The sequence below is a fragment of the Capra hircus genome, chromosome 29 (genome assembly GCF_001704415.2).
Source record: "Capra hircus breed San Clemente chromosome 29, ASM170441v1, whole genome shotgun sequence".
NCBI classification, from domain to species: domain Eukaryota; kingdom Metazoa; phylum Chordata; class Mammalia; order Artiodactyla; family Bovidae; genus Capra; species Capra hircus.
The window spans coordinates 45,936,690-45,964,381 of NC_030836.1; the positions used below are offsets into that span (position 1 = coordinate 45,936,690).

At 61.3% G+C, this 27,692-nt stretch overlaps 1 protein-coding gene and 1 long non-coding RNA gene across 2 annotated transcripts; one reads left to right on the forward strand and one right to left on the reverse strand.

Moving 5' to 3' along the window:
* Positions 873 to 26,275, reverse strand: PTDSS2 (phosphatidylserine synthase 2). The gene is made up of 12 exons (XM_018043069.1): positions 25,938 to 26,275; positions 20,047 to 20,148; positions 13,094 to 13,176; positions 9,578 to 9,645; positions 3,910 to 4,044; positions 3,575 to 3,625; positions 3,055 to 3,168; positions 2,775 to 2,893; positions 2,318 to 2,432; positions 2,102 to 2,247; positions 1,725 to 1,910; positions 873 to 1,590 (listed from the first exon to the last, which is right to left on the reverse strand). The coding sequence occupies exons 1-12, from the start codon at positions 26,117 to 26,119 to the stop codon at positions 1,431 to 1,433; spliced, it is 1,461 nt and encodes a 486-aa protein (XP_017898558.1). The 5' UTR covers positions 26,120 to 26,275; the 3' UTR covers positions 873 to 1,430.
* On the forward strand, positions 3,175 to 7,117 carry LOC108634225. The gene is made up of 2 exons (XR_001917479.1): positions 3,175 to 3,710; positions 4,261 to 7,117. It is a non-coding gene; the product is annotated as an uncharacterized LOC108634225 (long non-coding RNA).

Consider the following 27,692-nt stretch of genomic DNA (forward strand, 5'->3'; position numbering starts at 1 on the left):
CGGCTGCCCGTGTGCGAGCTGCTCCGGGGCTCGGCTCCCAGCGGTGGCCAGCTCCTGAGCGCTCTCTGGGCAGAGAGGCTGGAGCCCTGTGGGCAGCAGGGCAGGGTCCCCCCCGTCAAGCTGGGCTCAGTCGTGCTGTGGGTGAGCCCACAGGGCTGACCTGCTCTCAGCAGCACAAACTAGGTGTAGACGCTGGGCAGCTTCCAGAGGGTCTGAAGCCTGTGCAGTTCAGTTCCTGCCTTCACTACAAAGCCCTTCACGGTGCTTCTTACCCTCCCCCAGAACAGGCTCCATAGAGAAATGGGTGGTCCCAGGCTAGGTGGGAGATGCCCAAGGGGCCAGAAACAAGGGGTCTCCTGGGGACGGCAGAGGCAGGGAGGCGGGCTGGGACAAGAGTGACCCCGAGCCCTGGGGGAGCTGGGTGGGCAGGACGCTTCGTGCTCCGGTAACGGCGGGAAGGCATCAGCCCTGAGCCCTGATCAAAGCTGCATCAAGGCCCTCTATCTCCTCCCAAAGTGAGGAAGCCCAACGAAGCCAGAGGCTGAGAAACAGCTCAATAACTCAATGCTCGAGCGCAGGGGTGGGCACAGGTGTGAGGTCGATCCTTCACTCTAGGTTTGAAATTCTCCCGAAAAGTAGTTACAGGCCAAAAAAAAAAGCCCAAGGAAATGAGAGCTTTGAAGCAGTGATGCTCCAAGAGCCGGGCCTGCCCCGCCTCGGGGGGGCAGCGGGGGGACCAGCACCACCCACATCCCACCGGAGGCTGCCAGGGCTTGGTCCAGGGGGGCGGGGCGGGGCGGGGCGGGGCGGGGCGGGGCGGGGCGGGGCGGCACAGGGAAGGACGGCTGAGGGGCAGCGAGGAGACGTGGAACTGCAGGCCTCCACCATGGCTTTTATTTGCTGTTTGCTTGTGGAGGGGACCTCAACTTGGCCACAGAGACCCTCATGACCTACTCGTGACAGTGGGGACCAGGCCTCAGAGTCTCTGCCTCCCTCCAGCACCATCCACGCACCCTCCAGCTTAGAGGGTCAGATGGAAGATCCCGAGAAGGGGATGTGCCCTTCCTCAGCCTCTTCAGGGTGTCCCTGGACGGCTGTCCTTCACACAGGCTGCCAGGGGGTCATGGGGTACTGGCGGGGCCCAGGGAGCAGGCGGGCACCACGATGCCACTGCTTGGGCCAGGCCATCTGGGTGCCGAAGCTTGGGGTTGCGGAGACCCCAGGCTGACTGCACAGAGCGGCAGGGGCTCTGGCTCCACAGGGACTGGCAGGCCCAGGGGGAGCCCTGGAGCCCACACTCGAGCACGCGCACACACCGCGCACATACCCAGGGCCACCGTGCACACGGGAGAAAAGGGGAACAGAGCCTTGAGGGCTGAGGCTGCTGGCAGGTTCATGGCGAGAATCACCAAGGACCGGCAGCCCAGGCGTCAGTGTGGGGCTGGCACCCCTTCTCTGTCGGCCTCCTCGGACCCCGAGGCGTCATCAGGCCCGGGTGTGCGCCCGTCCGCGCTGCCGTCGGCCCTGCCTGGGTCGTCCCGGCTCTGCTGCTTCTGCCGCCGTATCTCCTTGTACCTCAGGGTGATGTCCCTGCGGGCAGCGGGGGCGGGTCACCGCAGGCCGGCCCGCGGGGGGGTGGGGTGGGGGCTTCCCTGGATCCCGCCCCGCAGGGGAGCCCAGGGCCTGGGGCGGCAGGCAGGACACCCCGCGGCCGCGGCGCTCACCGCAGGAAGAAGCGCCAGACGGTCCAGGTGAGGGCGAGCACGGAGCCGAGCGTCCAGCACTGGGCGATGTAGAAGGGCAGGGACAGCGTCAGCGTGTGCGGGTCGTACTTCACCACAATCAGCAGCTCCGTGACCGTGATGGCCGCCACGAGCCAGGCCTGCTGGCCCAGCTTCTTGTGCAGCTTCCTGCGGAGGGAGGTGGGGCTGCGCCGACGCCGAGGAAGGCCCCGGCCCCGCCCACCGGCCCGGCCCCGCCCTCACCCACCACCAGGCCCCGCCCCCGCCCACCGCCCCGCCCTCACCCACCACCAGGCCCCGCCCCCGCCCACCGCCCAGGCCCCGCCCCACCGCCCCGGCCCCGCCCCCGCCGCCCTCACGGGTCGTCCATGAAGTCGTAGATCTCCCGCATGGCCACGCCGCCCACGTTGACGAAGAAGACGAGCCGCAGGAGGACCAGGTAGTGCTCAGGGGGCAGCCACAGCACGAACTTCAGGTAGAAGGTGTTCAGCTCTGCCAAAAGAAACTGGGGGCAGAGGAGGGTGGCGGGGAGCCCGGGCCGGGGTGCGCGGGGAGCCCAGCCTCGCCGGCCTTACCACCAGGATGATGCCGCACACGGCCAGCCAGCGGCGCAGGCTGGAGGCCGGCTTCCACTCGAAGCGAACCCAGCTGTAGGGCGTGAACTGGAACACGATCCTCTTCATCTTGCCCCTGGAAGCAGCGCCCATCAGCTAGGGCAGCGCGCTCGGGGCACGCCGGCCTCCCCGGCCCCCCAGGCCTTTTCCTGGGCAGTTTCTTTCCTTCTTCATAGAGGGAGGCAGCCGGGGAGGGGTGACCCCAGAAGGGCTGGTAGGGAGGACAAGGAGCTGGGTGGCCAGGATGGGCTGACGTCCTGGTCGCCGTAAGAGCAATGCCCAGGGTCATATCCCAGGTGGAGTTCACAGGAGGCAACATCCTCGCCCGCGGCCCCTCCCCACAGGCCCGCAGGCCCCACAGGCCCGCAGGCCCCACACCAGAGCCCAGGCCCGCAGATCAGCAGCTCTAGAGACGTACTTGTAGGTCGGAATGTTCCAGAGGCCCTGCCACTTGTACGTCTTCAGGGACAGCCACTCGAGGGTCTTCATGCCACAGTAGATGCCCAGCCCGTTGCAGACGAGCACATCCATGATCCACTGGGGGTGGGAGGCAGGTGGGAGGCGGCGCCATGGGCCCCCAGCACCGGCGGCCTTGTCGGAGGCGACCGGGAGCTGCCCTCCCCCCCCCAACGGTGTGGCCGGCGGGGCGGGGGGCGGGGCGGGGTGGGGCGGGGCGGGGGGCGGGGGGCGGCGCCTACATGGTCCCACCAGCACTCGCTGAAGTTGGGCAGCTGGTGCTCCAGGCTGTACTCCAGGAACTCGAACATCACGCTCACAATCGTGCACATCCACCAGTCGCGGATCATCAGGGTCTGAGGCCGAGGCCAGCGCATCAGCTCTCAGCTGGGGGGCCTCCAGGGACGGTCCGCCCCTCCCCGCCCCGCAGTCCTCAGGGACAAAGAGGCAGGGGGGCCGCTTCCGCTCCAGCCGCCCCGACTCGAGACGCTGAGGCAGCTCTCAGGCGTGCCCCAACCTAGGGCTGCGAGCGACTAGCTCCGGGCTTCTCCCACCCAGGGACCGGAGGCCTCCGTGGGTCGGTCTCCCTTGCTCTCTGCTGGCTGCTGTGATGCCCAGGACACGTGAGGTCAGGTTGGGGCCCCGAGCCCAGCACCCTGCCCGTCCAGCACTGTGGGCCCCACCCACTGCATGGCTGGAAAACAGCCCAGAGCTTAGGGTGGGCCTGAAACCAGGTGTCCTGTCCAACAAGGAGGAACCTACCTTCAAGTACCAGCCGATGAAGTGTGCAGGCACGAAGCCGTCCAGCTTGTCCTGTGGGGGCAGGTGCAGGCCTCATGCTTGGTTCCCCAATGCGAGCTGGGAGGGGACCCTGCCACCGCCAGAGGCACCCTCACACGTGAGCTGCTCAGCCCCCGCGTCCCCCACCCCATCCAGTCTGCAGAATGACTCAGGTTCCAGAAACACCCACACCTGGGGCAGCGCCCAGGAGCCTGTGCAATAATCCGCCAGGCTTCACGCCCAGGATGTGGTACAGACTTGCCCGGAGGAGACCCCATAGCGTGAGGCCAGGCAGGTGGCCTCTCCCGGGCACTCACCCAGACGTTGTGGAAGGGATCGGTTTTGTTGTCTGCATCGTAGATGAGGCAGTTTCCCCCGTAGTCCCTCTCTGGCAGCGGGACCCCCAACCTGGGGTCCACGTACTTCAGAAACTGGCGCCCGTCCTGGACGGTCTGCAAGGCCAGTGCCCGAGTCAGCAGGGCGGGCTTGCAGTGTGCAGACGGCGCCCACCAACTGGGAGGGGAGCACCTGTCTCAGTGTGGCCCCACGTGGGGCCGGGCAGAATGCGGGCGTCTCAGGGCCAAGGGCGTCCCCATGCCCCCATGGGGGTCACAGGTGTGCCTCCCCTGGAGAGGCTCGATCACCAGTCTCCCCCTCTCCTACCCTAGTCTGTTCGGGCTCCAGACCCCACACAGAGAAGCGGCATCGTGGGGTGTGCCTCTTCACACGGTGCCTGGGCAGCCTCTCCTGACATGAAGGTGCCAGCGTCAGCCAAACATGTCTCTAGACCCAGCACAGAGACTCTGGGTGTCACCCCAGTGGGGGAGGACCCCCAGCAAGAGAGCCCTGTGCCTCCCTCTGCCCCACTGGCCACCAGCTGGGGCCCCAGACACCTGTCATCAGGACCCCGAGTACCGGCCAAGGGACACACGGGAGGAGGTTCCAGGCGGGGTGACGAGATGAGGTCTGTGGTGTGCGGACAGATGACACCCAGACCTGCGTCTTGTCACACGACTGAGGTGGTGGCACGAACAACTGCCACGTCCCCACACGTGCTCTGGGAACCTGGGATCTGAGGGCCAGGAAGCAGGGCAGCGGCTGTCAGCAGTGCGTCCCGAGTCAGCGTGGCCCCCGGACTCTGAGCCCCGACGCTCAGGCCTCAGAAGGGAGCAGCGCAAGCGTACCAAGACTCTGTCTCAGGGCATCCGAGGAAGTCGCTGCCGCCCCAGCCTCGGGCTCATCGACCAAGCCCAGAGGCCAGACCAGGAACCTCCCCTCCAGTGGGGGCTGAGGAGGCCGACCGGCCCCTGGACTCTGGGACAGGGCAGCAGCCGGGCGGGAGAGCTGCACACAAAGGGCAGGACCCACATGGCTCATGGTGCTGACTGACAGGGCCCACACCTAGGTTCCTGAGCCATTCTAAAGAAACCAGGCTCCCTGGAGAAATGGTTGACTCCAGGGCTGGGGCAGGGGCCCAGGATGGGCCTGGGCGCGGGTATCTTCCAGCACCAAAAGGAGGGGGGTGCTCAGAAACAGGAAACAGAACACCAAGACCCCACACAGAAGGGGCTCGTGAGCGCTCCCAGCCACCAAGCCTGGACGCTGTGAGCACAGATCAGATACTGACTCATAACCCTGAGGAGGAAGCAGATGACCGCGGGGGGCGCTGATGTCAGAACCGAGCTGGGGAGAAGGCGCCCCCACAGGCTTTCCACAGGGCGGTGGAGCTGCTCCCACTCCTGCGGGGGCCTCCCTCCTGAGGGCCGCGGCGGGGAACCCGACAGACACGCCTGCCAGGGATATGGACCTTCACCAGCGGCCAGGATGTGCATCGGAGCCTGAAAGGACACCAGTCACACCCGCTGCAACCCTGGCAACAAAGCCAGAAAAGCACACGCCAGGCCAACTACAGACGGCGCCCCTCATGAAGACAGTCGCAAAAAACCCCGGCAGAATCCTGGGCAAGTCAGTCGGCAGCATACACGAGGGCCGTACCCCATGACCCAGCGGGTTCATCCCAGTGCTGAGCTGGTTCAAAATAAGGGAATGAATTAACACGTCATGTTAATAAAGGGGAAAACCCACAAGACCATGTCATCTGATGCAAAAAAAAGAGCATACAACCAACAAAATTCAACAGCCTCTCATGATAAAAACACTCAACAAATTAGGAAGAATGGAACTTCCTCCACTAATAAAGGGCATCTAATGAGGCTCCCTACTGAGAAGTTGGGGGTGGGAAGGCTGGTGCCGGGCAGTGAGGCCAGAGATGGACAGACACTCAGGCTGGCGAGGAAGACGTGAGCCCCCGCATTCCTGCAGAGACCCCCTCAGAAGCCCCCTCAACAGCAGCAGAGCTGTGAGAGTGAACGAGTCAGGCGCAGCTGACAGCACAGAGCAAACAGGCTGTGCTTCCAGACGCCCAGACCAGCAGAGCCACATGGAGCCGAGATGAGCCCGCTGAGGACAGCACCAGGAGAGAGACACTTAGGGACATACTCTGAAAACCACAAAGCGCCGCTGGGAGCAGTCAGAGACCCATGTGCAGGGAGAGTGCGGCGCCACAGAGAGGAGGGTAAGCGAGAGGAGGTGTGGGCTTCACCCAATGACCAACTGCAACAGCCGATTCACACAGCGTAAGGTGTTCGTAACAGGAGGAAGCTGGTGAAGGGCTAGCAGGGCCTCTCTGCTTTGAGATACAGTTTCTTTTAAATAAATAGAATGTGGACCGTTAATAAAAATCAACCAGAACAAAAACTCGTCTCCCCAAGACATACCGATGTCCACAAACACGTGTCACGAGCAGTCGGGGGCCTGCAAGCAAACCGCGGGAGCCACACCACCACCTCACGCCAAGAGCTGGGGGTGCGGAGACACGGAGCTGCGGCGGCTGGCGGGGCTGTGATGTGGGCACGGCCGCCGTGGAGCGCGGTCTGGCGGCTGCTTAGAGGCTGACCAGGGCTCCTCAGCTGTCCCACTTCCAGGTGTGTCCTCGGGAAGGGAAGGCAGGGCTGCACAGACACTCACACGCCCACATCCACAGCAGCGTCACACAGTCGCCAAAAGTAGAGGCAACCCAAGAGCCCGCTCAGCGCCAGTGAGCGCACAGGCGTGGCATAAGCACCACGGGCGCTGCTCAGCCTCCAAGAGGCAGGAAACCCTGACAGAGGCTGCAGCGCGGATGGACCTCGGGGACGCGCTGCTCAGAGAAGCAACCCAGCCACAGAGGGACCGGTGCTGACTGGCTCCCCCAGAGGACGTCCTGCAGGGGTCGCATCCGTAGACACAGGACGTGGACGGAGGCCAGGGGCTGGGGCCGCGGCGGGAGGGCAGTGAGTGTCCGTTTGGGAAGATGAGCAGGTTCTGGGGACGATGGTGGGGAAGGTAACACAGGCTGGTGAATGCTCTAGGGCCCCAAGCTGGAAATGGCTGAGATGGTAAATTTTATGTTATGGAATTTTTTTTTACTATAATTAAAAAATATTTTTAATTAAATGCACTGCAATAAACCTCCCCCAAACTGTACCGAATTCTACATCCACGTGTGTGTGTGTGTGTGTGTGTGTCTGTGCGTGCGTGCACAAGTGAGTAAACTGCTGTCTGGATTGCATCAGTATCTATTTCTTGGTTTACACTGTTTTATACATCTGTTTATTTTAAATTGAAGCACAGTTGACTCTAGTGGCCGAAAGTGAAGAGAAACTAAAGAGCCACTTGCCGCCAGTGAGAGAGGAGGGTGAAAACGCTGGCTTAAAACACCACACTCAGAAAACAGACCACGGCACCCAGTCCCATCGCGCGCGCGTGCCCAGTCACGCCCGACTCTCTTCAACCCTACAGACTGCAGCCCTCCACGCACCTCTGTCCACGGGGCTCTCCAGGCAAGAATCCTGGGGTGGACTGCCATGCCCTCCTCCAGGGGGTCTTCCTGAGCCAGGGCTCGAGCCCAAGGCCGCCTATGCCTTCTACATCCCAGGGGGATTCTTCGCCACCGAGCCACCGGAGGACCCCTCTGGTCCCGTCACTTCATGGCAAACAGAAGGGGAAAAAGCGCAAGCAGGGACAAACCTGATCTTCCTGGGCTCGAAACTCACTGCGGGTGGTCCCACTGCCATGGAACCGAATGGCGCTTGGTCCCTGGAAGCAAAGTGATGACGAGCCCGACGGCGCGTTAAGAAGCATCGCTGTGCCGACAACAGTCAGTGCAGTCAGAGCTATGGTTTCCTAGTAGTCACGTGTGGACGTGAGAGCTGGACAGTCAAAAAGACAGCAAGTCGAAGAACCGACGCCTTCGAACTTGCTGCCGAGAAGACTCTCGAGAGGCCCTTGGGCTGCAAGGAGGTCAAACCAGTCAATCCTAAAGGAGATCAACCCTGAACACTCAGTGAAAGGACTGAGGCTGGAGCTGAAGCTCCGATCCTTTGGCCACCTGATGGGAAGCGCTGACTCACTGGAAGAGACCCTGATGCTGGGAAGGACTGAAGGGAGGGAAAGGGACAGAGGATGAGAAGGTCAGACAGCAGCACTGGCTCAGCGGACACGACTCTACTCTGGGAGACAGTGAAGCACCGAGGAGCCTGTCTTGCTGCAGTCCACGAGGTCACCATGAGTCAGACACAACACACTGACGGAACGAGAGCTGACCCACAACACTGTGTCAATTTCAGGTACACGTGCTGTCTTACATTTAGGCAAAATACTGAGGAACTGGGTAAAAGAACACAGAACCTCCCTGTGTAATTTTTTCGCAACTTCCTGTGAATCTAATTATTCCAAAACAAAATGTAAAAAGAAACTCAACATGAATGAACAATCTCGGTGTAAAATATAAAACCAGGTTTTAACAGAAAACATAGGAGAAAATCTTAATAAATTGGTCTTGGACAAAGAAGTCTTACACATGACATCAAAAGCACAAAAAGAGAAGACACCTGGCCCAGCACTGCTGAAAGAACAGGCCCAGCTGCAGCCTTGGGGGAGGAACGTGCAAGCCGCCGGCCGAGGGCCCTGCGCCGGGACAGCATGAAGGCCCTAACCCCACAGTAACCAACCGCCTGGTTTCTCAAAAGGGCAAAAACAGACACTTCACCAAAGAGGGTGTCTGCTTCCTGGGTCATAAATGCAGAAGTTGGTAAACATCACGAGCCCTCCTAGAAATGCAGTGAGCCCCCTGAAAAGACACTGGCTAAAACAGAAAACTCTGATGACGGCGAGAGCTGCGAGGGCCTGGCCATCGGGCCAACCTGCCAGGACACAGGTGCCCTCCCGGCGTCAGGCACACCAGGGCCTGTGCTGGCGGCGCCGAGCGGCTCCTCTCACACCCGCCCCACGCCAGCCCACACTGCTGGAGGGACAGACAGACGGCAGGGCCTCCACCAGAAACACCTTCCATGGCAGGGGAGCACCCGGGTGAGCTTCAAGGCCGCGAACGCCACGCGGCTCCACTCACACGAGTGTCCGAGACAAAGTGCAGGGGTGCGGGGGGACAGACCGCAGCTGCAGGGCGGGACCGTGGGGGGCCGGGCTCTGCGCCCACTCTGGCGTGTACACACACACACAGACACAGACACACACAGCGTCACGATTCCCGGCCCTGTACACCTTCCCTAAAGGCAAACTTTCCCACGTGAGGATGACTCACTCAGCCGCCGCTGATGGTTCTGAGACTGAATTCTGAAGTCACACTTGCCTAACCCAGCAGACCAAGGCGTGTTATCAGACAGATGTCAGCAGCAACAAATCCTGATCCGAGATTTCCTAAGGAGCTGAGTTTCCAACCTCCTCCCGCTGACCACCTTGCCGAACACGTGCCAGAAGGGACCAACGCACACGCAGCCACACTTGTCCCCAGATTGGAAGCGAGGCCACGGCGACTGGCCCGGCCCACCGCTGACACTCAGCGCCCCGTGTCTGCTGCCAGAGCCTCCTCTGCCACCTCACACCCACCTGAACCCCCCATTCATGCAACCGAGAAAAACCTCTTACCTGGAAGAGTATGAAGATGAGAAACAGCTCGTAGACCACACTAACGCAGAGCCAAAATCTCCAGTAAGCTGCGGAGAGAGAGCAGAGGGTCAGGGGTGCTCTCCCCGTGGCCCTGCAGACCCCCACGCGGCTCCTGGACAGCCGGCACCCTGCTCCAGGCCCCTCTCGGGCTTCTAGCAGAGACCTGGAAGCAAGCTCCAGCCCAGGGGTGGGCACACAGTCCTCTCTGGAATGCTTTCCCTTCCTTTTCTCCCATTCCTGCCCCTAATCTTGCATTTCACTTTGCCCCCCTGCTGCAGCAGAGACGGCCCACAAACCACGGGACGCGAGCAGCGACGGCAGAGGTCCCTGTCTTGTGTCCGTGGGGACGCTCCTGACCCTCATCGCTAGGTAGGTCTGCAGGGTTTTGGTAGACTTTTCGTCAAGTTTAAGAAAATCTCTAAATCCCAGTGTGCTGTCGAACTGGTTCCATCGTGAACGAATATGAGAACCTGCTCTTCTGCCTTCACGGGAATCCGTTTTTCACCTTCAGTGTTAGTGTGATGAGTGACGTGAACACATTTTCCAACATTAAATGGTCCCGAATTCCTGGGATGACTTGTTTTAGGAAACTGTCCTGAGTTCCAGTCAGCATGCTTCTCCGGCGGCGACACTTGGCACGCACATTATATACTTTGAGTTGCTGAGCGTCCACCCCAAGTGTTCTCACCGTAAAAACAGCTGAGGTCACACGAGGCTGCGGAGGCGCCACCTGCCATTCCGCAACAGGCGCGCCAAGTCGCCGCTCAGAGCCCTCAACTCACGCCACGCCTCGGCTGCATCCCAGCAACCCGGGGAGGGGCAGCCCTCACCGCCCGCCTCCCCTCTCTCGAGCTCAGCCTTCCCGGCAGATGAGACAGTGCGAAGGGGAAGGTCTAGAGCTGCTCCAAGAATCTCCATGAACCTGTTTAATAAGGCCTAAGACACCTGCTTTCCCTGTGGTTATGTCTGTGGGGAAATAAAGCCCACCTCCAGGCTTCTTTTAAAAGCTAATTAAGAAAGAAGCTGTGCACACACACTCAGCCACGGTTAGTCCAGCTACTCCAGGTCAGCCATGGCCACGGCACCTGCCCGCCCACCCCGAGTTTCGCACGGGCCAGGCCGTGCACAGGCGAGCAGGGCGTGCGCAGGCCTGCTCTCTGGAAGCACGCGGGACGTGTGTGGCACCCGTCTCCTGGGTCTGAGTCCCTTGGCAGCCGCCTGGGCACAGCTGTGCACACACTGGGCCCTAGGGTGGCCCGGCACCCTTGGAGCCTGTCCCGCATCTGTTTGCCAGGAGATCTGAGAGCCCAGTCGCGCACAGGCAGAAAACACAGGCTGCTGGATTCCTGGGAAATCGGCTGTGTCGGAAGGAGACAGCCGAGGCGACATTCTTCATGCCTGTGAAGGTGGGACGCCTGGAAAAGTCTCCCTGGTCCGAGGCTCCACCAGCAGCCCCAGGACTGTGGTGGGGGATGTGGGGGGACGCCGCCGTGGTGACCAGCCGCTGCCTGTGAAGGCGGCTCTGTCCCTCCTCGTCCACACTCACGTGGGTCAGAAAGGCTCCCCACCTCCCGCCACTGGACTGTGGAGCCCACCAGGAGTCCAGGCCTACCCACGCCCACCCATGGTCCTCAGAGGCCCTTGTCCATCCCCCGGCCAGGGTCTCCACACGCCCCCTGGACCCACCCCGCGCTTCCTGAACCACCCAGAGGCTCCTGAAGCTGGTTCCCTGAGTCTGCCTGCCCTGCTCCCCAACCGAGCACTTCTATTTTCTTCCTAAACATCAGCGCTGGCTACCTCAACAGCACTGGCAGTGTGCCCACTTACTCCAGCTTTCAGAGAAAGCCACGCATGAAAATAAAGACCACGAAAGGGAGGGGGCCTTCGCAACGGGCCAGACCCAATTCCAGTTTCCAGATAAATCGGCTCCCCAGACCAGTGGGCCTGGAGCCTTGTGTCTGCTCCCCCAGGAGCGACCTGAGCCGGGCCCAGGAGGGCGGGGGGGTGGAGACCCCGAAACACCTCCTCACGCTGTCCTCCCGGCCTGCAGATGCAGCCTGATTTCAGGATCTGAGGACTTCCCGCCGAGCACCAGGTGAACAAGATGTCTGGCAGGTGCCCCCGTGGCAACTAACCGAGGCTGGCAGAGAAACAGGGTCACACACAGCAACTAAAGAAGGGCAAGGCCACAGTCAGAACACAGACCAGACACCACAGAGGGGAGGCCGGCCGGGGCCCACCTGGCCCGGAGCCGCAGACGGGCTCAGAGCACTCGGCCGCGTCCCACTGGGCGGCCCGGGCGGGCGCGCCTGTCCCGCCGCTGACTTCACCCGGGCCTGGCGCCCCGTGGCCTCGCTGCCCCACCCTGGACGGGCTCCGGGGGGGCCTCCAGCACTCGTGCTCTGCCTCCCAAGTCCGTCTGACAAGGACAGAGCACACCTGGTTTCTCACTGATTCTGGTTTCTGACACTTGAGCTCACTCCTCCACTCTCTGGCTAGAAGTCCACACCCTTCCTGGGCAGCACTGGACAGGCCCCAGCCAGTGGAGGAGGTCCTGCAGCCCGAGCTGGGGAAGCCAGGGCAATCACGTCGCCCCATGCCCCGGGCAGGGACCACGCAGGCTTCACCCACACCAACATCTCGAGGGGCCAAGCAGCTGGTGAGGCCCCGGCTCAGAGCCCCCCGGGCAAGTGAGCCCGAGCCCCCCCTTCTGGAGCGAAGCTGGGCAACAGCCAACATGGACCCTTAACCTGCCGCTTCCACAGGTAACCGGGTAGGGACACCCACGTGGAAATTTACCACAGCCTAGCTTATCGCCGTGGAACGGGAAACCCCCAAGTACACCGTCATTCCAGGACAGGACTCGTGCGTGTGGTACGTTCAGATGAGGACTGAGGCCACCAAAACCCAGTTCTCAAAACGTTCACAACGATGTGCTTGTGTGAAGCCTGAAGTGAACAACGATGATGCAAAACCCCAGTGCAGGCCCCTGCTGATGCGTCTACAGCTGTGCGTGTATACACGTGTACAAACACACTAAAGCTTAACGGTGGTTATATTCACGGGTGGTTTTTATTTTCATTTAAAAGCACGACCCTGGGATGGAGGTGGGACGGCGGAGACAGGAGAGCCAGCTGCGGAGGGCTCCCAGGGGCCCCCCCACACCGTGAAGGGCAGGGGGCCCTGCAGCGGAAAGCAGAGCCACTTGTGAGAGGCCACGCCGAGCGCCCTGCACAGCCCCAGGGCCCCTCCGCCCCCAGGCAGACTTCCCTGACTAGCACCGGGTGGGCAGCAGCGGGACACGAGGGCCCAGAGTTGGGGGAGAAGAGGGGCTTCCTGGCGCCTGTGAAGCCCGTCTCGCCCGCCCTCCTCGCTGACGTCTGCAGGCCGGGGGGGTGGGGGGGGCGGGCCACTCACACGCAGCAGCACAGACACTCTCGAGCCTCAGGACAGCACCGCCACTCGGCACACACGGAGAGAGGAACGGCAAGTTACCTGGATGAGGTCTGGAAAATGGCCCGTCTTTAGCTTGTGTGACTCCAAAACATAAGAAAACCAAAATACTGGCCACAATACCTCTGCAAATAAAGAACAAACAGCCCTCAGTGTGCGGCAGCGTGAAGCTCTGGGTCTGCTCCTCCCAAGCAGGAGGTGGGAGGGAGCCTGGGGCACCCATGGTGCGGACAGCCCCGACCCCCGGTGAGGCAGAGCTGAGGCTCAGCTGTGGTGAAGCTGGTGGCCGAGCACCGCTGCCCTGGCCTGCACGGCCCCCAGAGGCAGCGCCATGCCCGGAGAAGGCCCTGGCCCTGGCTGGCTTCTGTGCACCACCAAGTGCTAAGGCAGGCTGCACGGTAAACACACACACCACAAACCAACCCACCCCTCCAGGTCCACACACGGCAGGCCAGGGCTCATAAGGCCCCAGAGGGAAAGACGCGGTCAGGGTCCCAGCGCTTCCCGCTCCAACAGGCGGGCCCCTTGATGGCTCCCTCGGCCCAGGGCTGCGTATCCAGTCCGGGCAGGAGCCCCCAGGAGACAGCGGAAGGCACGCAGACACACACGGCAGCCCACCCGCCAAGGAGCCAGGCCCCGCCTCGCGTGCCAGGCTGTGGCCACCCCACGGGGCCCCGGAGCAGGCCTAAGGACCCCGAGCCCCGGCCCCAGCGGTCAGCACGGACCGGCCGTGGGAAGCATACGCGGGGCTGCCCGGGGCAGCGGCCACGCTTCCGGGCCCTCCCGCCCCAGCGGGCCTACCTGGGAGAACCTGTCCGCCAGAAGCACTTTTAGAGGAAAGCAAAAACATTGCACTTTTAAACAATCTTTGAATTTTGGAACAGAAAAGTTACAAAGACAGTACAGAATTTCCCACGCCCATCAGTTTGGGACCTGTCACAACCAGTGAGCCCATGCTGGAACAATCACCGAAGCCCACAGCATTTCTTCTTCCCAGACCTGCTCAGCTTCTAGCCTAACGTGCTTCCCCTGCTCCAGGCCCCCGGCCGACACGACACTCCTCTCGGCTCTGATGGGCTCTGACGGCCCCTGTGTTGATGGCCTGTGCAGTTTTGAGGAAGACTGGGCAGGTGCTTTGTGGCTGCCCCTGAATGAAGGCTGTTGCTGCTCATGACTAGATCAGGGCTACGTGATGACTACAGATGTTAAGGAGACCACCTTCCCGTCGTATCAAGGTACATGCCACGGACACAAGCCGGACCACTGGTGCCGACCTGGCCCCCGCAGGGTGCCTGGCAGGTGTCCCCCTCGCCCTTGGGAGGGAGGCCCCTGTGTGGGGTGGAGAGCAGCTCCACAGCCCAAGAGGAACCCTTCTGTGCAGGAGGTGTATCTTCCCCTGACTCATTTCTGGCATCAGCACGGACTCAACTGCATCTACACTGTACTTGGGTTATAATTCAGCACCTGATTGCTGTCTTTGCTCCAGCTCGTCCAGCCTCAGCTGCTGGGAGCTCTCATTCAGCCCCTGCGTCTCTGACGCGCCCCGTCTTTGTGAGGTTTTGCATTTTTTTGGCATTCCCTCCTCTCCGGGGCTGGAAGATGCCCCAAGGCGGCTCTCGGGGCCCCCGTCCCAGCCGTGGGATCGGCCACTCTTCAGGGCGCTTGGCTCCTCTACTGCAGAACGAACGGTCTTGGGAACCGAGACCTGGGCGCCACGTGCTCCTTCCCTCTGGACCCTCTTGGCCAACAGAACAAGACGTGCGTGTGCCAGCCTTGCACACACGCACACTAGACACGCCAGTGTGCCGCCGGGCTCCACGTTCCAGTGCACCCGAGTCCTCACCGACGCCCAGCGGCATCTCTTATCCACGGTCGCTCCCCCCTCGGGCGCCTGTGACCTGCCCCCAGCGCTGAGGCTCTCGGCCCCCACCCGCCGCCTGTGTGGTCCCAGGGCTTGCGCAGCAGGGACCCTGCTGCTGACCCGCGCCGTGGGAACCAGCTTCGCCCCAGGGCACAGCACTCTGTACACGTCCCGGGCCTTCACGCCTACAGACCCCACTCCCGTCTACAAGGCAGCTTCCTGGGGTTTGGCTGGGACCTCACTGACTCTATAGGCCCGGAAGAAATGGCACCTCACCAATACTGAGACCCTATCGGCGAACATGGACTATCGGTCCCCTGATCCAGATCTTTGATTTCAGTCCTCAGGATTTTGCAGGTTTTCTCACCTGGGTCCTGTACACTTTTTTTCCGATTTACACCTGAGCGTTTAATTTTCAGGTGACTGCGGCCAGCGCCTGCCCCCCGGCCCCTCCTGAGGCGCTGCGCTCACTCCAACTAAGGCGGGGCTTCTTTCACATTCCCGCCTGGGGTCCTCTGCCTGCTAAACAGTCTTGACCAGTTGCACACTTAGCTTGGTGGTGTTCAGTCCTGTATCTACCATTACGACATCAACACGACAGCTTCAAGGCTCCAAAAATTCCCCCGCTCCCTTCTGCACACCCCCCGCCCCTGGACAGCGCTCATCTCTGCCCTTACAGCTCCGCCCCGTCCAGAGGTCACAGCGCTGGGCTCACAGGAGAGGAGCCTCCCCAGCCGGGCTTCTTTCACGACAACAGGCATTTAGCCTTCACCTCTGGCTCCGTGGCTTGGCAGCTCACTTCTTTTCACTGCTTAATAGCATCCCATTGTATGAACAAATGCAGTCCCTTGTTCACCCATTCAAGCACGTTTTGGTGGCTTCCAAGCTTGGTGCTTCCCAACTAAGCTGCTCTAATGGTCCCCATGCAGGTTCTGTGTGGCCGTGAGCGTTCCGCTCCTCTGGGTAAACACCAAGGTGCAGCTGCTGCTTCCTGCTTCGTCCTGTGACGGACGCTCCTGCTCCCACTGGCGACGGAAGCGCGCTCCTGCTGCCCCGGGCGTCACCGCACCTGGCGCTGCCTGCTGGGGCCGCTGGGCCCGTGTGTGGCGGCGCTCTCTGCGGACGCATGGGGCTGCGTGTCCTCTCCCGCGCTCACGTCCTTGCTGGTGTCCATCCAGATCTCCCGCCAGGCTCGTCTGTGCTGCTGGGATCCCCGTGCGGGGCTCTGGAGCTCTCTGCACAAGAAGACAAGCACGCTGTCAGGCGCGGGTCCCCCACCAGCTGCGGCTTGTCTTCTTGCTGTCTCAGCAGCGGGCTCTGTAGAGCAGAAGTTTTCATTCTAATCAAGCCCAACTTACCAGCTTTCTCTCCACGGAGCGTGCTCTTGGCACTCGGCCATCAGGCCTCCCTGGAGGTCTAGTGGTTAGGGCGCCTGCTCCCCTGCAGGGGGCGCCAGATCGACCCCTGGGAACCACGACCCCCCGAGCCGTGTGGCACAGACGCAAGAGCCATCTTCAAACCCATCACCAGATTTTCTCCTGTGTTTTTTTCAACAAGTTTTAGTTTTCCATTTTACACTTAGGTCTACAGTCCATTTTGAACTAATTATTGTGCACAGCGTACGGGCTCTGGTCACTCCAGGGGCGCGCGCCATCGCTTTCTCCACCGATGTGCCTTTCTCCTCCGTCAAGGACTAGGTGGCCGTGTGGTTCTGGGCTCTGCTTTAGCTCCTCCGGCACCGCTGTGCAGCCAGCCCTGCAGCCGGGCAGCCTCCGCCCCCTGGCTCTGTTCCTCCTAACTGCTGTGGGCACGTTGTATTTCTTACTGTTACTGTTACGGACAGGCGACATACATCGATACTGTACATTGTATTGGTAAGTCCACACATTTACAGGTGCGTAAGTCCATCCTAAAGGAGACCAGTTCTGGGTGTTCTTTGGAAAGACTGAAGCTCCAATACTCTGGCCCCCTGATGCGAAGAGCTGATTCATTTGAAAAGATCCTGGTGTTGGGAAAGATTGAAGGCAGGGGGAGAAGTGGACAGCAGAGGATGAGATGGTTGGATGGCATCACCAACTCAATGGACATGGGTTTGGGTGGACTCCGGGAGTTGGTGATGGACAGGGAGGCCTGGCGTGCTGCGGTTCATGGGGTTGCAAAGAGTCGGACACGACTGAGCGACTGAGCTGAACTGATGTGCACATGTACGTAAACATCCCAAATGTCACCAACAGATAATGAGCCAAGGGACTGGGGTGTGGCCACACGGTGGACCACCCCTTGGAAACGGACCAGAATGGCTGCTGACAGGCACGGCAACACGGGCGCCACGAAACCACCATGCGGAGCCGGAGGGGCCAGACACGAGGGCGCAGGCCGGACGAGACTCTGCAGCAGGCAAGAAGGGCCTGCGGCCAGCTGTGCACACTGAGGACGGCCTCAGAAGCAGCCCAGCGCGCCTCCACCTCGCGGCAGCCTGAGTGACAGGTGCGTCTTACGTTAAACGACGCGTCCATCAAGGTGGCTGAAGGAAGAAAGTCTGCTCTCCTGAACTGACAGAACATGCTAGACCCGTAGAAAGAGGCGGACTTGAAAGCTTAGGGAGAGCAAACCAATTTCCTAAGTTTTTAACATAAATATTAATTAAAAAAAAACCATAACCTTTGGGAAGCAAACATCAAAAGCTCTGACATAATAAAAAATAAAAATATGTGTGCCCCAGCACCCTCCAGAGACACGAGGGCCTCGTCACAGCCCAGGCTGTGAGGTGCTGACTCGGAGAGCAGGGGGCCCCCTCTGGGGTCTGAGGGGTCCTGCATACTCGCTGGTCCCTGGGAGAAGCTGCAGAGTCTCGGTCACGTGCAGAGGTGGGGCCTGCAGGCTTCCAGGACAGGCTCCAGGCACCATGGCAGCCCCAAGGGCCTGGAGGGAACTCCCTTGCCCTCAAGTAGTTGAGAGGGCACAGCAGCACCTGGGGCCCCAAACTCCTACCCACCTGCCGTCCCCAGCCCTGCCTGAGTTCACACAGGGGAGCCGGCAGAGACCCAGATGGCCCCGTTGGCGGCCTCTGTGCCCTCGCTCAGACACACACACTCGAGAGAAAGGCCAGTGCAGGATGAAGAGCTGAGGACGTGCCCACAGTGGTCCCAGGGTGGCCAACAAGCCCCCTTGACACTGGGGGCTGGGGTGGGGGTCCCTGGCAGCAAGGCTTTGTGACTCACCCAGCAAGCCCCCGGGATGGTGTTCCGAGACACTCTGTATGGGTTCGGGGGGCGGCTCTTCCCTGGGACTGTCCTGGCCCGGTGGCATCAGGACTGCCCATCTCTGGCGCAGCCTCACAGCCACACGGGCCACCTCTCCAGTCTAACCAAGTTCTGCTTTCCGGCTCCCTACACGGGTGCGCCCAGCAGATGGTGCAAACCCTCCACTCAGGGCTAGCACACAAATTCACAACGAAGACCAACTTCCAGTCAGAAATCCCCTGGAGGCAAGTGCAGGGCCCCCGCCAAACTGCCTCACTACTTCCCGAATCCTCAGGGCTCCCTGTGGTGGTGGGGGGCAGCCCCAGGGGCCCACCCGGGGGCCCAAGAGCAGCGCAGCTGCCTCCTCGACGCTGGGCCCCACTCCGTGTGCCAGCCTGCAGTGTGGCCGCGGAGGGCTGGGGAGGGCTGAGCACTCAGAGGTGCTAGACTTGGGGGCTGACACGCAGAGCTTGGGACGAAGAGGAAGACCCAACAAAGCCAATGGGGAGACAGGAGGGAGGCGGGGGGACCCCCGTGAGTGCGGACCCGGGAGCCCGGGCAGGAGGCCTGCACCTCACGGGGGAGGGCAAGGCGCGCCTCCCGTGTCCTGGACCCTGGCGTCCACGTCACAGTCCAGCCAGAGGGCAAGACCCCAAGGGTGAAGGAACGCCAGCCCAGTCTCCGCGCTGATGATGGCCAACAGTCTGCCGGCGCCTGTGGGCTCTGGGCGGTGCCCCCACCTCTGTTCCTGCCTGGCCTCCTCCAGCTGCCCTACCAGAGCAGGTGGGGCCTGGGCCCCAGGACTGGAACAGCAATGGGGGCTTCGTGGGACCAGAGGGGAGAGGTGAGTCCACCCAGTGTAGAAAATACACAGAAACGAGTTCTAAAACCAGCTAATCTTCCCCACGCACTTCTGAGGCTGGCCCCGGGATCTCCCGGATTCAGGCAAAGGACACAATCCTGCCCACTAGTCTCTTTCTGGAGATAAGAAAAGATGGGCCACACTCCCTCCCCACACGGGGCCAAAACTTTCTAACAGCCTCTTATCAGCACAGTGCAGAGCACGGCACCAACTGATGGAGCCACTCCTGGCCGTCCAGAAAGCCCAGACACTCAAGCTCACAGCCACTGTGATTCACAGCGAGAAATGCGGATTTGGCCTTCCTCTGTGTCTAGCCAGAACCCCTAAAACCCCCGGAGTTCCCCAATTGCTGAGGGTCACAAAGCTGTCCTCGGTTATGTTTCGAATCCCACCTCCAGATGGGAGGTCTGCAGGGGAACCAATCACAGGTCCCCCAGCTCTCTGGGGGCAGGGGACAACGAGCCCACTGCCAGTGGCCAGCCGCAGTCGATCGACCATGCTATGTGAGGAGCCCAGAGGCCGGGTGAGCGACCCCCCGAGGGCCTCCGGGACGCGTGGGCACTCGGCAACCCTGCCCCACTACCCATCCCCATCTGGCTGTTGCTTAGTCTTCTTATGGTGAACTTTCTATAATAAACAAGCAAAATGCTCCTTGATTGCCGTGAGCCACTCTAGCAAGCTAGCTGAACCCATGGAGGGGGCATCGGGCGACAACAGCATTTGCCAGTGGGGCCTAAGAGGGCGGGTGCAGCCTGGAGGGGCTGAACCTGGGGCCACGTGGCCTGGCGCTGCCCAGGGGGACAGCATCAGCACTGAGCCGACCTGCCAGACACTCAGGTGAGGCCTGGGGTGCCAAGAGTTGGACCCCCAAGAAGCCGCCCCACTGAAGCTGACCTGAACCCCTGAGCCCTCCCTGGAGCCCGGTCGATGGTGCCAGGGCTGGGCCGGGCAGAAGAGGGGCTGAAAGTGCCGCGAGGCCCCAGAGCCCCAGGAGTGCAGACCCTCGCCCACTGCCGGGCCGGGCGGGTACCTCTTGGTGTTGTAGGCCGTGTCCCTCGGCGTCTCCTCCAGCAGAGTCACGTAGCCCAGCACGCAGGTGAGGATGAAGAGCACGGTCAGGGTGTGGGCCCGCCTGCAACGCAAACACAGCCCGCATCAGCGCGCAGAGAGCACGCAGAGACCACACAGGCGACACGTCCCTGAAGGAGCGCACTCCAGTCTTCGACCTGCAGCGCAAAACCCACTGACCGCTGGCTGCCGGTCTCGTGACGCTCGGACGGTCCTCTGCCTGCGTGTCGGCTGGGCGGGCGGGCGGCGGGGAGCAGGGGGCAGCTCTTGTTCAGAGGGACTGGCCCACAGGTTACACAGCTCAAGTCACAGAACAGATCACGCCGAGAGACCAAACTCGCAGTTTATGCCGTGACCACGGGTGAGAGCCCCGTGAGGGTGGCGCAGACACAGGCGCAGAGAGAGGCCCCAGGACCCAGACTTAGGGCGTGGGGCGCAAGCACTGCCGCCCACCCGAAGACCGGGCGGGGGTGGCTGCCCGGCCGGACTGGGAAGCGGCCCCTCCCGCTACCGGGCCACCCGGCTGAGGCTGCAGAGCCCCACGTGGAAGGAAGGAGATGGCTCTCGGCAGCCAGCAGGCCTGCCTGATTGGAAACGCGGCCACAGCCACCGCGCTGTGTCGAGCGCCACATGCCTGCCGGAGCCCCTGCCTGCTAACAGCTGTCTGCAAAGGAGGCAGAGACCCAGCTTCTAGACAGAAGTGAGCAGAGCGTGTCCTTGGAGCCACACCTCCAGCCTTGAGAGGTGTCCTGACGACCAGGCGGACAACACGTGGGAAGCCACGAGCCCAGGACTGGCCGCCGGGCGTCAGTTCCCTGCCTGCCGTCAGAACTCCGTGAAACAGGGAAGAAACCAGAGTCAGTCACGAGCCTGGAGAAAACACTCACGCCTGACAGAGGCCTCTGTAGCCAGAACACACGAAGAGCTCTCACCAGTAAGGACAAACAATCTCCTGAAAATGCAAACAAGACTCGACACACACTTCACAGAAAAAGGCACGTAACTGGCCAGCCACACACGGAAGGCGCGCAGCCTCGCCGGCCAGTGGGAGCGGACAAGCGGCGAGGCTGCCCTCGCCGCGGGAGCCCCCACCCCGGCCTCCAGCAGGCCCGCTGCTTCCCCTCCCGACCAGCTCGCTCGGTTCTCTCCCATCTTCACTCAGCAGCAGTCTGACAGCTGCCACAGAAGACGCTATCGGGAGCCTAATTGGAACTGCAGAGTTTTTCGGTTAGTACAGGAGGAACTGATACGTGACTGACGCTACAGGCAAGTCCCCCCACCCATAAGACAAAGGCTATCTCTCCCTCCATCCCGCTGTTAGTTTATGCTCTGCATCGTGAAAACAGAAACAGCTGTGCGCAGGGAAGTCAGCTCCCAGTGAAGAAAGCAGAGACGGCATCCATTCTTTCACACTTCTCAACGCTGACGTTTAAAACTGTCAAAAGTGGACAAACTCCTACTTTAACTGTTTTAACAAGATTCAATGTAACATAGCCACGTGTGAGTGTGAGGCTGCGCGGGAACTTCAGGACCTCAGCCTTCCAGCTGAACTCCACACAGCGTCTCAGGCGCAGGCGACATCACAAGGCGCTGCTCCAGGCCGCCACTCCTGGGGCTCCCTGGAGGTGGTGACCCAGAAACTCAACTTCTGCGGGACACCAGCCTACACACAGGACTCGCGAGCTCAGCTGCCTCTCCTGGGTCGAGGAGACGGCCCACCCTTTCCACCCGATATGCACGGGGAGAAGCGGTCGCTGGGACCCCGCCAGGGCTGAGCTGGCAACGACGAGGCGTGGGGCTCTACCTCATCTCGGCCCTGAGGATGCTCAGAGCTGAGCCTCATTGCCAGGGTCACTCAGGTCGTGACAGGGGCCTGGGGCCTGAGCCCTGCCCAGGACGGCTCCAGCACACCGACACCAAACCCTTGTCGTGAGGTGAGGAGACCCAGCGTGAGTGGTCCCAAGTGGCACAGACAACACGTTGGCTAGAATACACCATGTGCCAGCAGACCTCAGGCCTACCTTCCTGCGCGCTCGCTCCTGGAGCAAGACAAACAGAGGGCTGGATATGGGGAAAGGTGAGGGGGGCAGGGGCAGGGCGCAGAACCAGGGAAGGCCTCACAGCAGGCCAAGAGATTCAGGTCCAGGCCTGCAAGGCAAGAGCTGAGGGCCAGCACAGGGTGGGCCAGCAGTGGGGCCACGTGGCTGGAGGACTGGCAGGGGTGGAGCGCAGAGGGGGCTTGGGTGGAGCCACAGGAGGCCTGCTCAAGCCCGGGGCATCTGCAGCCTGCACCCCGAGGGAGGCAGACGCCCCTGCGCTCCAGAACGCCCAGCTGCCTGCCCCGAAAGGCAGGGGCCATGCTTACCCTGGTGAGCATTTTCAGAGGAAAAAAAGCAAAACACAGGAGTAAGTCAGAAATCAAGGTGTTAGAACTGGCCCCAAAGGCCCCTGCAGCACAGACTCCTGGCCAGGCTCCTTTTCCGCTCAAACACCAAGTCTGAGCTCAGATTTCTCCTCAGAAACCACAGAGCCCAGAAGTGGGACAAAATCTGTAACGCAGTGAAAGAAATGTCGGAGCAGCATCCCCAACCCTGCGGAGCGAAGGTGGACGGAGGGAGAAGGCGGGGATCCACAGCAGGCCTGCTGTGCAAGCACCACCACAGAAGCTCTCCCGACAGAAGGGAAGAGACGTTCGTGGGAAACCCGGGGGCCAGGAAGGAAGACGCTCGGGCACTGTCCTCATGAACACTGACCGGGGCCACCAGGGCCCAAGTCGGGAGGCCAGATGGATCAAAGCGCACGCGACGTGGCCAAGCGCGGATGCCGGGGCTGGAGATGCTGCAGGACAAAGGTGATGCGCGGGGCTCAGGACACAGGGCGACCCCATGCCCTCCAGACGCCCGAGCTCCCGGAGCATCGCCTGGCTGCCTGGCTGAGAGGAGACGTGGGGATCTGGGCACAGGGCGACTCCATGCCCTCCAGACGCCCGAGCTCCCGGAGCATCGCCTGGCTGCCTGGCTGAGAGGAGACGTGGGGATCTGGGCACAGGGATCGCTTGGCCGTGAATCCTGTGACTTGGCCACTGGGCCAGCGTGAGGGCGGGAGGACAGTGGGCTCCCTGCCACGGCCAGTGGAGAATGCCCAGCTGCCAGCCCCTCTCTAGAGAGGGCCAATCCACTATGCTGTGTGGGCAGGGAGGCAGCCTGCCAAACCAGTCAGAGAAGGTACGAAGGCGTGGCTGTGAGAGGCCAAGACCAGACGGCCAGTCCTGGGCCTGCGAGAGGCACCGAGGGCCACTGACCAGTGTGACCAAAAAGGCATCAGCTGGCAGCTCATGCTGCCCAGATGTGGGCGAAGCTGGCAAACCCCAACCCACAGTAACTGAGGAAGGCATTTCCTGGAACTTGGGGCATCTAAGATCTGCCCTGCAAATTCTCATACCTACTCTTAAAGCATATTGCTAACAGCGGAGCCCTGAGAATCAATTTAGGACACTCACCCAAGGCTCAGTGTTGTAAGAGGTGAGCATACAATGAGTGTTTCCCAAGCGTCACAACCATCCATCTCTTCCCTGCCTTGAAGCACGCTGACCCAGTGCTGACTCACTATCTCCCACCTACAGGTGGTAATGTTTAGAAGCACCTGTCAGGGCACTGGGTCTCTAAGATTGATCGGAACAACGTTTAGGCGTTCTGAGCTGCCGGAGCTTTGCACACTTCCCCAGAGTCTGGGGTCCCGACGTTTCCCTGAGGCGCTCCCCACCAAAGGCACCACAGCTGCAGAAGAGGGGTCAGCGCCACCGCAGACCCTGCCGGCCTCTGCCCCTTCCGGCCAAAAGCAGCCCAGACTAGGACACCAAGGCTCAACATGAACTCCAGACTCTGGCTGATAAGCTGACCCCCAAGCTTCTTTGAAAATAAAAACTGTTAGAACAAAGTTCTGAACATGAAAGAGTTATTTTGAGAAACTGTGGAACATATAGTCACTTTCACAAATATATACCTTTTACTCTTTAATTTTTTGGTAACATTCATTACTAAAATTCCCTAAAACAAAAAATTAAAATGAAAGAATTTTCAAAATCCAAGCACAGCAAGTCAATGATGGGAGACTCAGAAAGTGGCTGGGCCCTACAAGTAAAAGTGAGTCATTCTCGCCAGGTGAGCATCTGGTTACCTTACGGAAACATGAAGCTTCTTCCCCTACATAGGTGACGGCAGAAGCCCAAGATGCAACAAAAACCACATACGCGGGCACCCCAACACCTATGGTGGAGAGGCTGGGGCACCCGCCCTGGAGGCAGGTCCCAGGAGCCGGCAGCCCTGGGGCACGCCCTCCTCAGAGCCCTCAGGGCTCCATCAGACCTCGCCACAGGACGGCCCAACCACGGCAGGCCTCTCTGCATCCCCACGGGCAGGGCCCCACGGGCTGGCAGTCTGTGCTTCTGAAGGTGCCTGCACTCGCCCTGCCGAGGCCAGCACAGGGAGCCTGTCTGTGCGAGTCGAAGCTTCTTGTCCAGGCTGTTGTATGTCCTGAAGCAGCAAGTGGCAGCCCCTAAGACAGGCACTGATGAGCGGGAGAGAAGCAAAGCAAGCCACGCCTCAGCCTCCCTTCAGTGGCCAGCAGCTCGGGTGTGGGAGGACTGCGCCCTCTGCCCTGCAGTCTGAGGGGGTCCTGCCCCACGAGCAGGACAGCCGATGGCCTGGTCCACGCACAGAAATGCCCAGCAGGGTCCCACAGTGCTGAAGTCACTAGCTCCAGGGCTGCACCCCCACTGAGCTGGGCACCCCGTCCCTTCCCCCACCTTCTGGCTTCAGGCCACTGGCGCACAGCAGCTTCCCAAAGCAGGGCCAGTTGTCTGTCACCCACCCCTCTCCCAACCCACCCCTGAGGCAGCTGCCTGCACAACAGAGGAGATAACACCGACCTCACCAGAGGGCTGCTTCCCCCACCACACCCTCAGGCCTCTCCTGGGTCAGATATGAGACACACGAGCCGCACGTGCACCTCCTCTGAGGTTTCCCAGACCTGCTGAAGAAGCTGTTTCCACGCAGCATCCCTGCAGGCTACGGCCCAAAGCCACCACTGTCCCCAGGGCCCATCACGGGACTCAACTTCAGCTGGACCTGAACTGAGAAGCAAACGGCAGGCACAGCCCTCCTCTCAAGCACACTTTCCAGGGTACAGGGTTTGTCCCTCTAACAAGGAACGGAAGAGAAGCTCAGACAAGCAGAGGGCAGCCCAAGGTCACTGGGTCAGTCAGGTGCTCGAGCCATGCCTGGGACCTGTTGACCCAAGGCTGGCTTCCTGGACCCTCAAACGCAGAAGCGCCCAACTCGGCCCACGCACTCCTCCACCTCTGCTTCTGGCTGCCCCTCCCTCCGTGACCCCCGTGAAGGCAGGCCAGAGGGCGGCCTGAGCCGAGGCGTGGCCGGGTCAGAGGGGTACAGGGGTCAGAGGGCTGGCCTGGCGCGGGGCCACTGAGGACAGGGAGCGCCTTCCCTCCACACTCGTCCGCTGGGCTCCCGGCGTGGCGCGCGGCGCGGATGTTACCCCACTCGCCGGGGGAGCAGGGTGCCACTTCACAGGACATCCGCGCCGTCAGAGAGAGGGGCAGCACGCAGGGCAGCGGGGGACTGCGGGCAGCGAGGTCAGGAAAAGCCGCCCGGAGGTGACTGCGGGGCCAAGCCCTCCCGGGAGAGGGGCCAGGGGCCAGAGGCGGGGGCTGGACCCCGGGCAGGCCGTGTCCGCGGGGCGGCGGCGACAGGCCGCCGCGGGGGTCCCGGGGCGCGCTCCCCCCGCGCGGCGCGGCCACGCCCCTCCGACCCCGCCGGCGCCCGGCACCCCCCTCACCAGAAGAAGGTGTTGGTGCCGTCGTCGAAGACCTCGGACTCGGTGCTGCGGCGGCCCGCGGCCGGCCCGCTCGCTCGGCCCGCGGCCGCGCCGGCCGGCGGCTCCTCCGGCGAGGCCTTGCCCCCCGGCACCGGGGACCCCGGCCGCGGCCCCTCGGCGCCCCGGCGCTCGCCCCTCCGCATGACGCCCGGGCCCCGGCCGCTCCGCCCCGCGCCTTGACCCCACGCACCCGAGGCCGCGCGAGACCGCGCGAAGAGCGCCGGGAAGGGGTCGCGGCGCCCGCTCCGCAGGGTCTCTGGAGAGCAGAGGCGGGGGGCGGCAAGAAAAGGGCGGGCGGTGGATTGTGGGACTTGTAGTCTGAGCGCCTGGGCGCGGGGTATCCTGGGACTCGTAGTCTCCGATGTCCTGCGTTAAGAACAGCGCTTGCTGGGAGGGATGCCACCTGGTCGCTAGGTAACTAGCGTTGCGTGAGTTGCGGGAGGAGCGACGTCTCCCTAATCAGGGGCGCCCAGGCTGCCCCAGACCCTCCTCCTGGGCTGTCTGCCCTGAGCCACGCCCCAGACTCTCCTCCCCAGCCGGCCTATCCCCAGGCGTGTTCTCCCAGTCTTCACTGGGATCTCCAGACTCTAGCCTCCTGGTGGCCAAAGAGTGGCTCTTAAGATCAGTAGCCATGCTGATCTTGGCTGACTCAGATTATTAATAGAGAGAGAGCACCCTGCAAAAACATTCAGTGAACCCCACTTGAAAAAGTCTGGCAGCTCCTCAAAGGGTGAGACAGAGTTGCCACGTGACCCAGCAATTCCGTTCCTAGGGATATATTCAAAAGAAACGAAACCATGCATAACTGTACATGGATACTGTCACCTTTAATGACGAATTAGCCAGTTATTTCACCAGCAAAGGGAGACTTACTTAGGAATAGCAGAGGAATTGCAACTCCGGATACGTGAGCAGTGGTGGACCACAGGCAAATCCAGAGAACGAAGTGGGGGAACTTGCTACTCTAGGGAGAAGAGGGAGTGGGAATCAGTTCAGTTCAGTTCAGTGGCTCAGTCGTGTCCGACTCTTTGCGACCCCATGAATCGCAGCACTCCAGGCCTCCCTGTCCATCACCAGCTCCCAGAGTTCACCCAAACTCACGTCCATCAAGTCGGTAATGCCATCCAGCCATCTCATCCTCTGTCGTCCTCTTCTCCTCCTGCCCCTAATCCCTCCCAGCATCAGGGTCTTTTCCAATGTGTCAATTCTTCACATGAGATGGCCAAACTATTGGAGTTTCAGCTTCAGCATCAGTCCTTCCAATGACTGGTTGGATCTCCTTGCAGTCCAAGGGACTCTCAAGAGTCTTCCCCAACACCACAGTTCAAAAGCATCAATTCTTCGGCATTCAGCTTTCTTCACAGTCCAACAGCATTGGACCTTGCTTCTATCACCAGTCACATCCACAACTGGGTATTGTTTTTGCTTTGGTTCCATCCCTTCATTCTTTCTGGAGCTAGCTGGGAATAAAGGCTATGATAACCAGAGTCGATTGGAGGAGCTGGAGATCCAAAGTAAGGAGGTTTTGGGGGGAGGGGGTTGGGCCTCTGCGGTCTCTGATTGGCTGGGCTATGGGAAGTGGAGAGAAGCTTCCTTTCTCCTGCTGAATGTGAAGGAGAGATGCCTTCCTGTTGGGGGTATAGGGGAAGGTAGGTCTTTTTCTGTTTGCACTACCAATGAAAATAAATATGCCATTCAATTTTGCTTAATTTTAGA

What these genes read in the sequence shown, in the direction of transcription:
- PTDSS2 (XM_018043069.1), bottom strand. Translation starts at nt 26,119, where the DNA reads ATGCGGAGGGGCGAGCGCCGGGGCGCCGAGGGGCCGCGGCCGGGGTCC. An exon ending in TCATCGGCTGGTACTTGAAG is followed by an intron (nt 3,169 to 3,574) that starts GTAGGTTCCTCC and finishes CCTCGGCCTCAG; the next exon opens with ACCCTGATGATCCGCGACTG. An exon ending in GCGAGTGCTGGTGGGACCAT is followed by an intron (nt 2,894 to 3,054) that starts GTAGGCGCCGCC and finishes TCCCACCCCCAG; the next exon opens with TGGATCATGGATGTGCTCGT.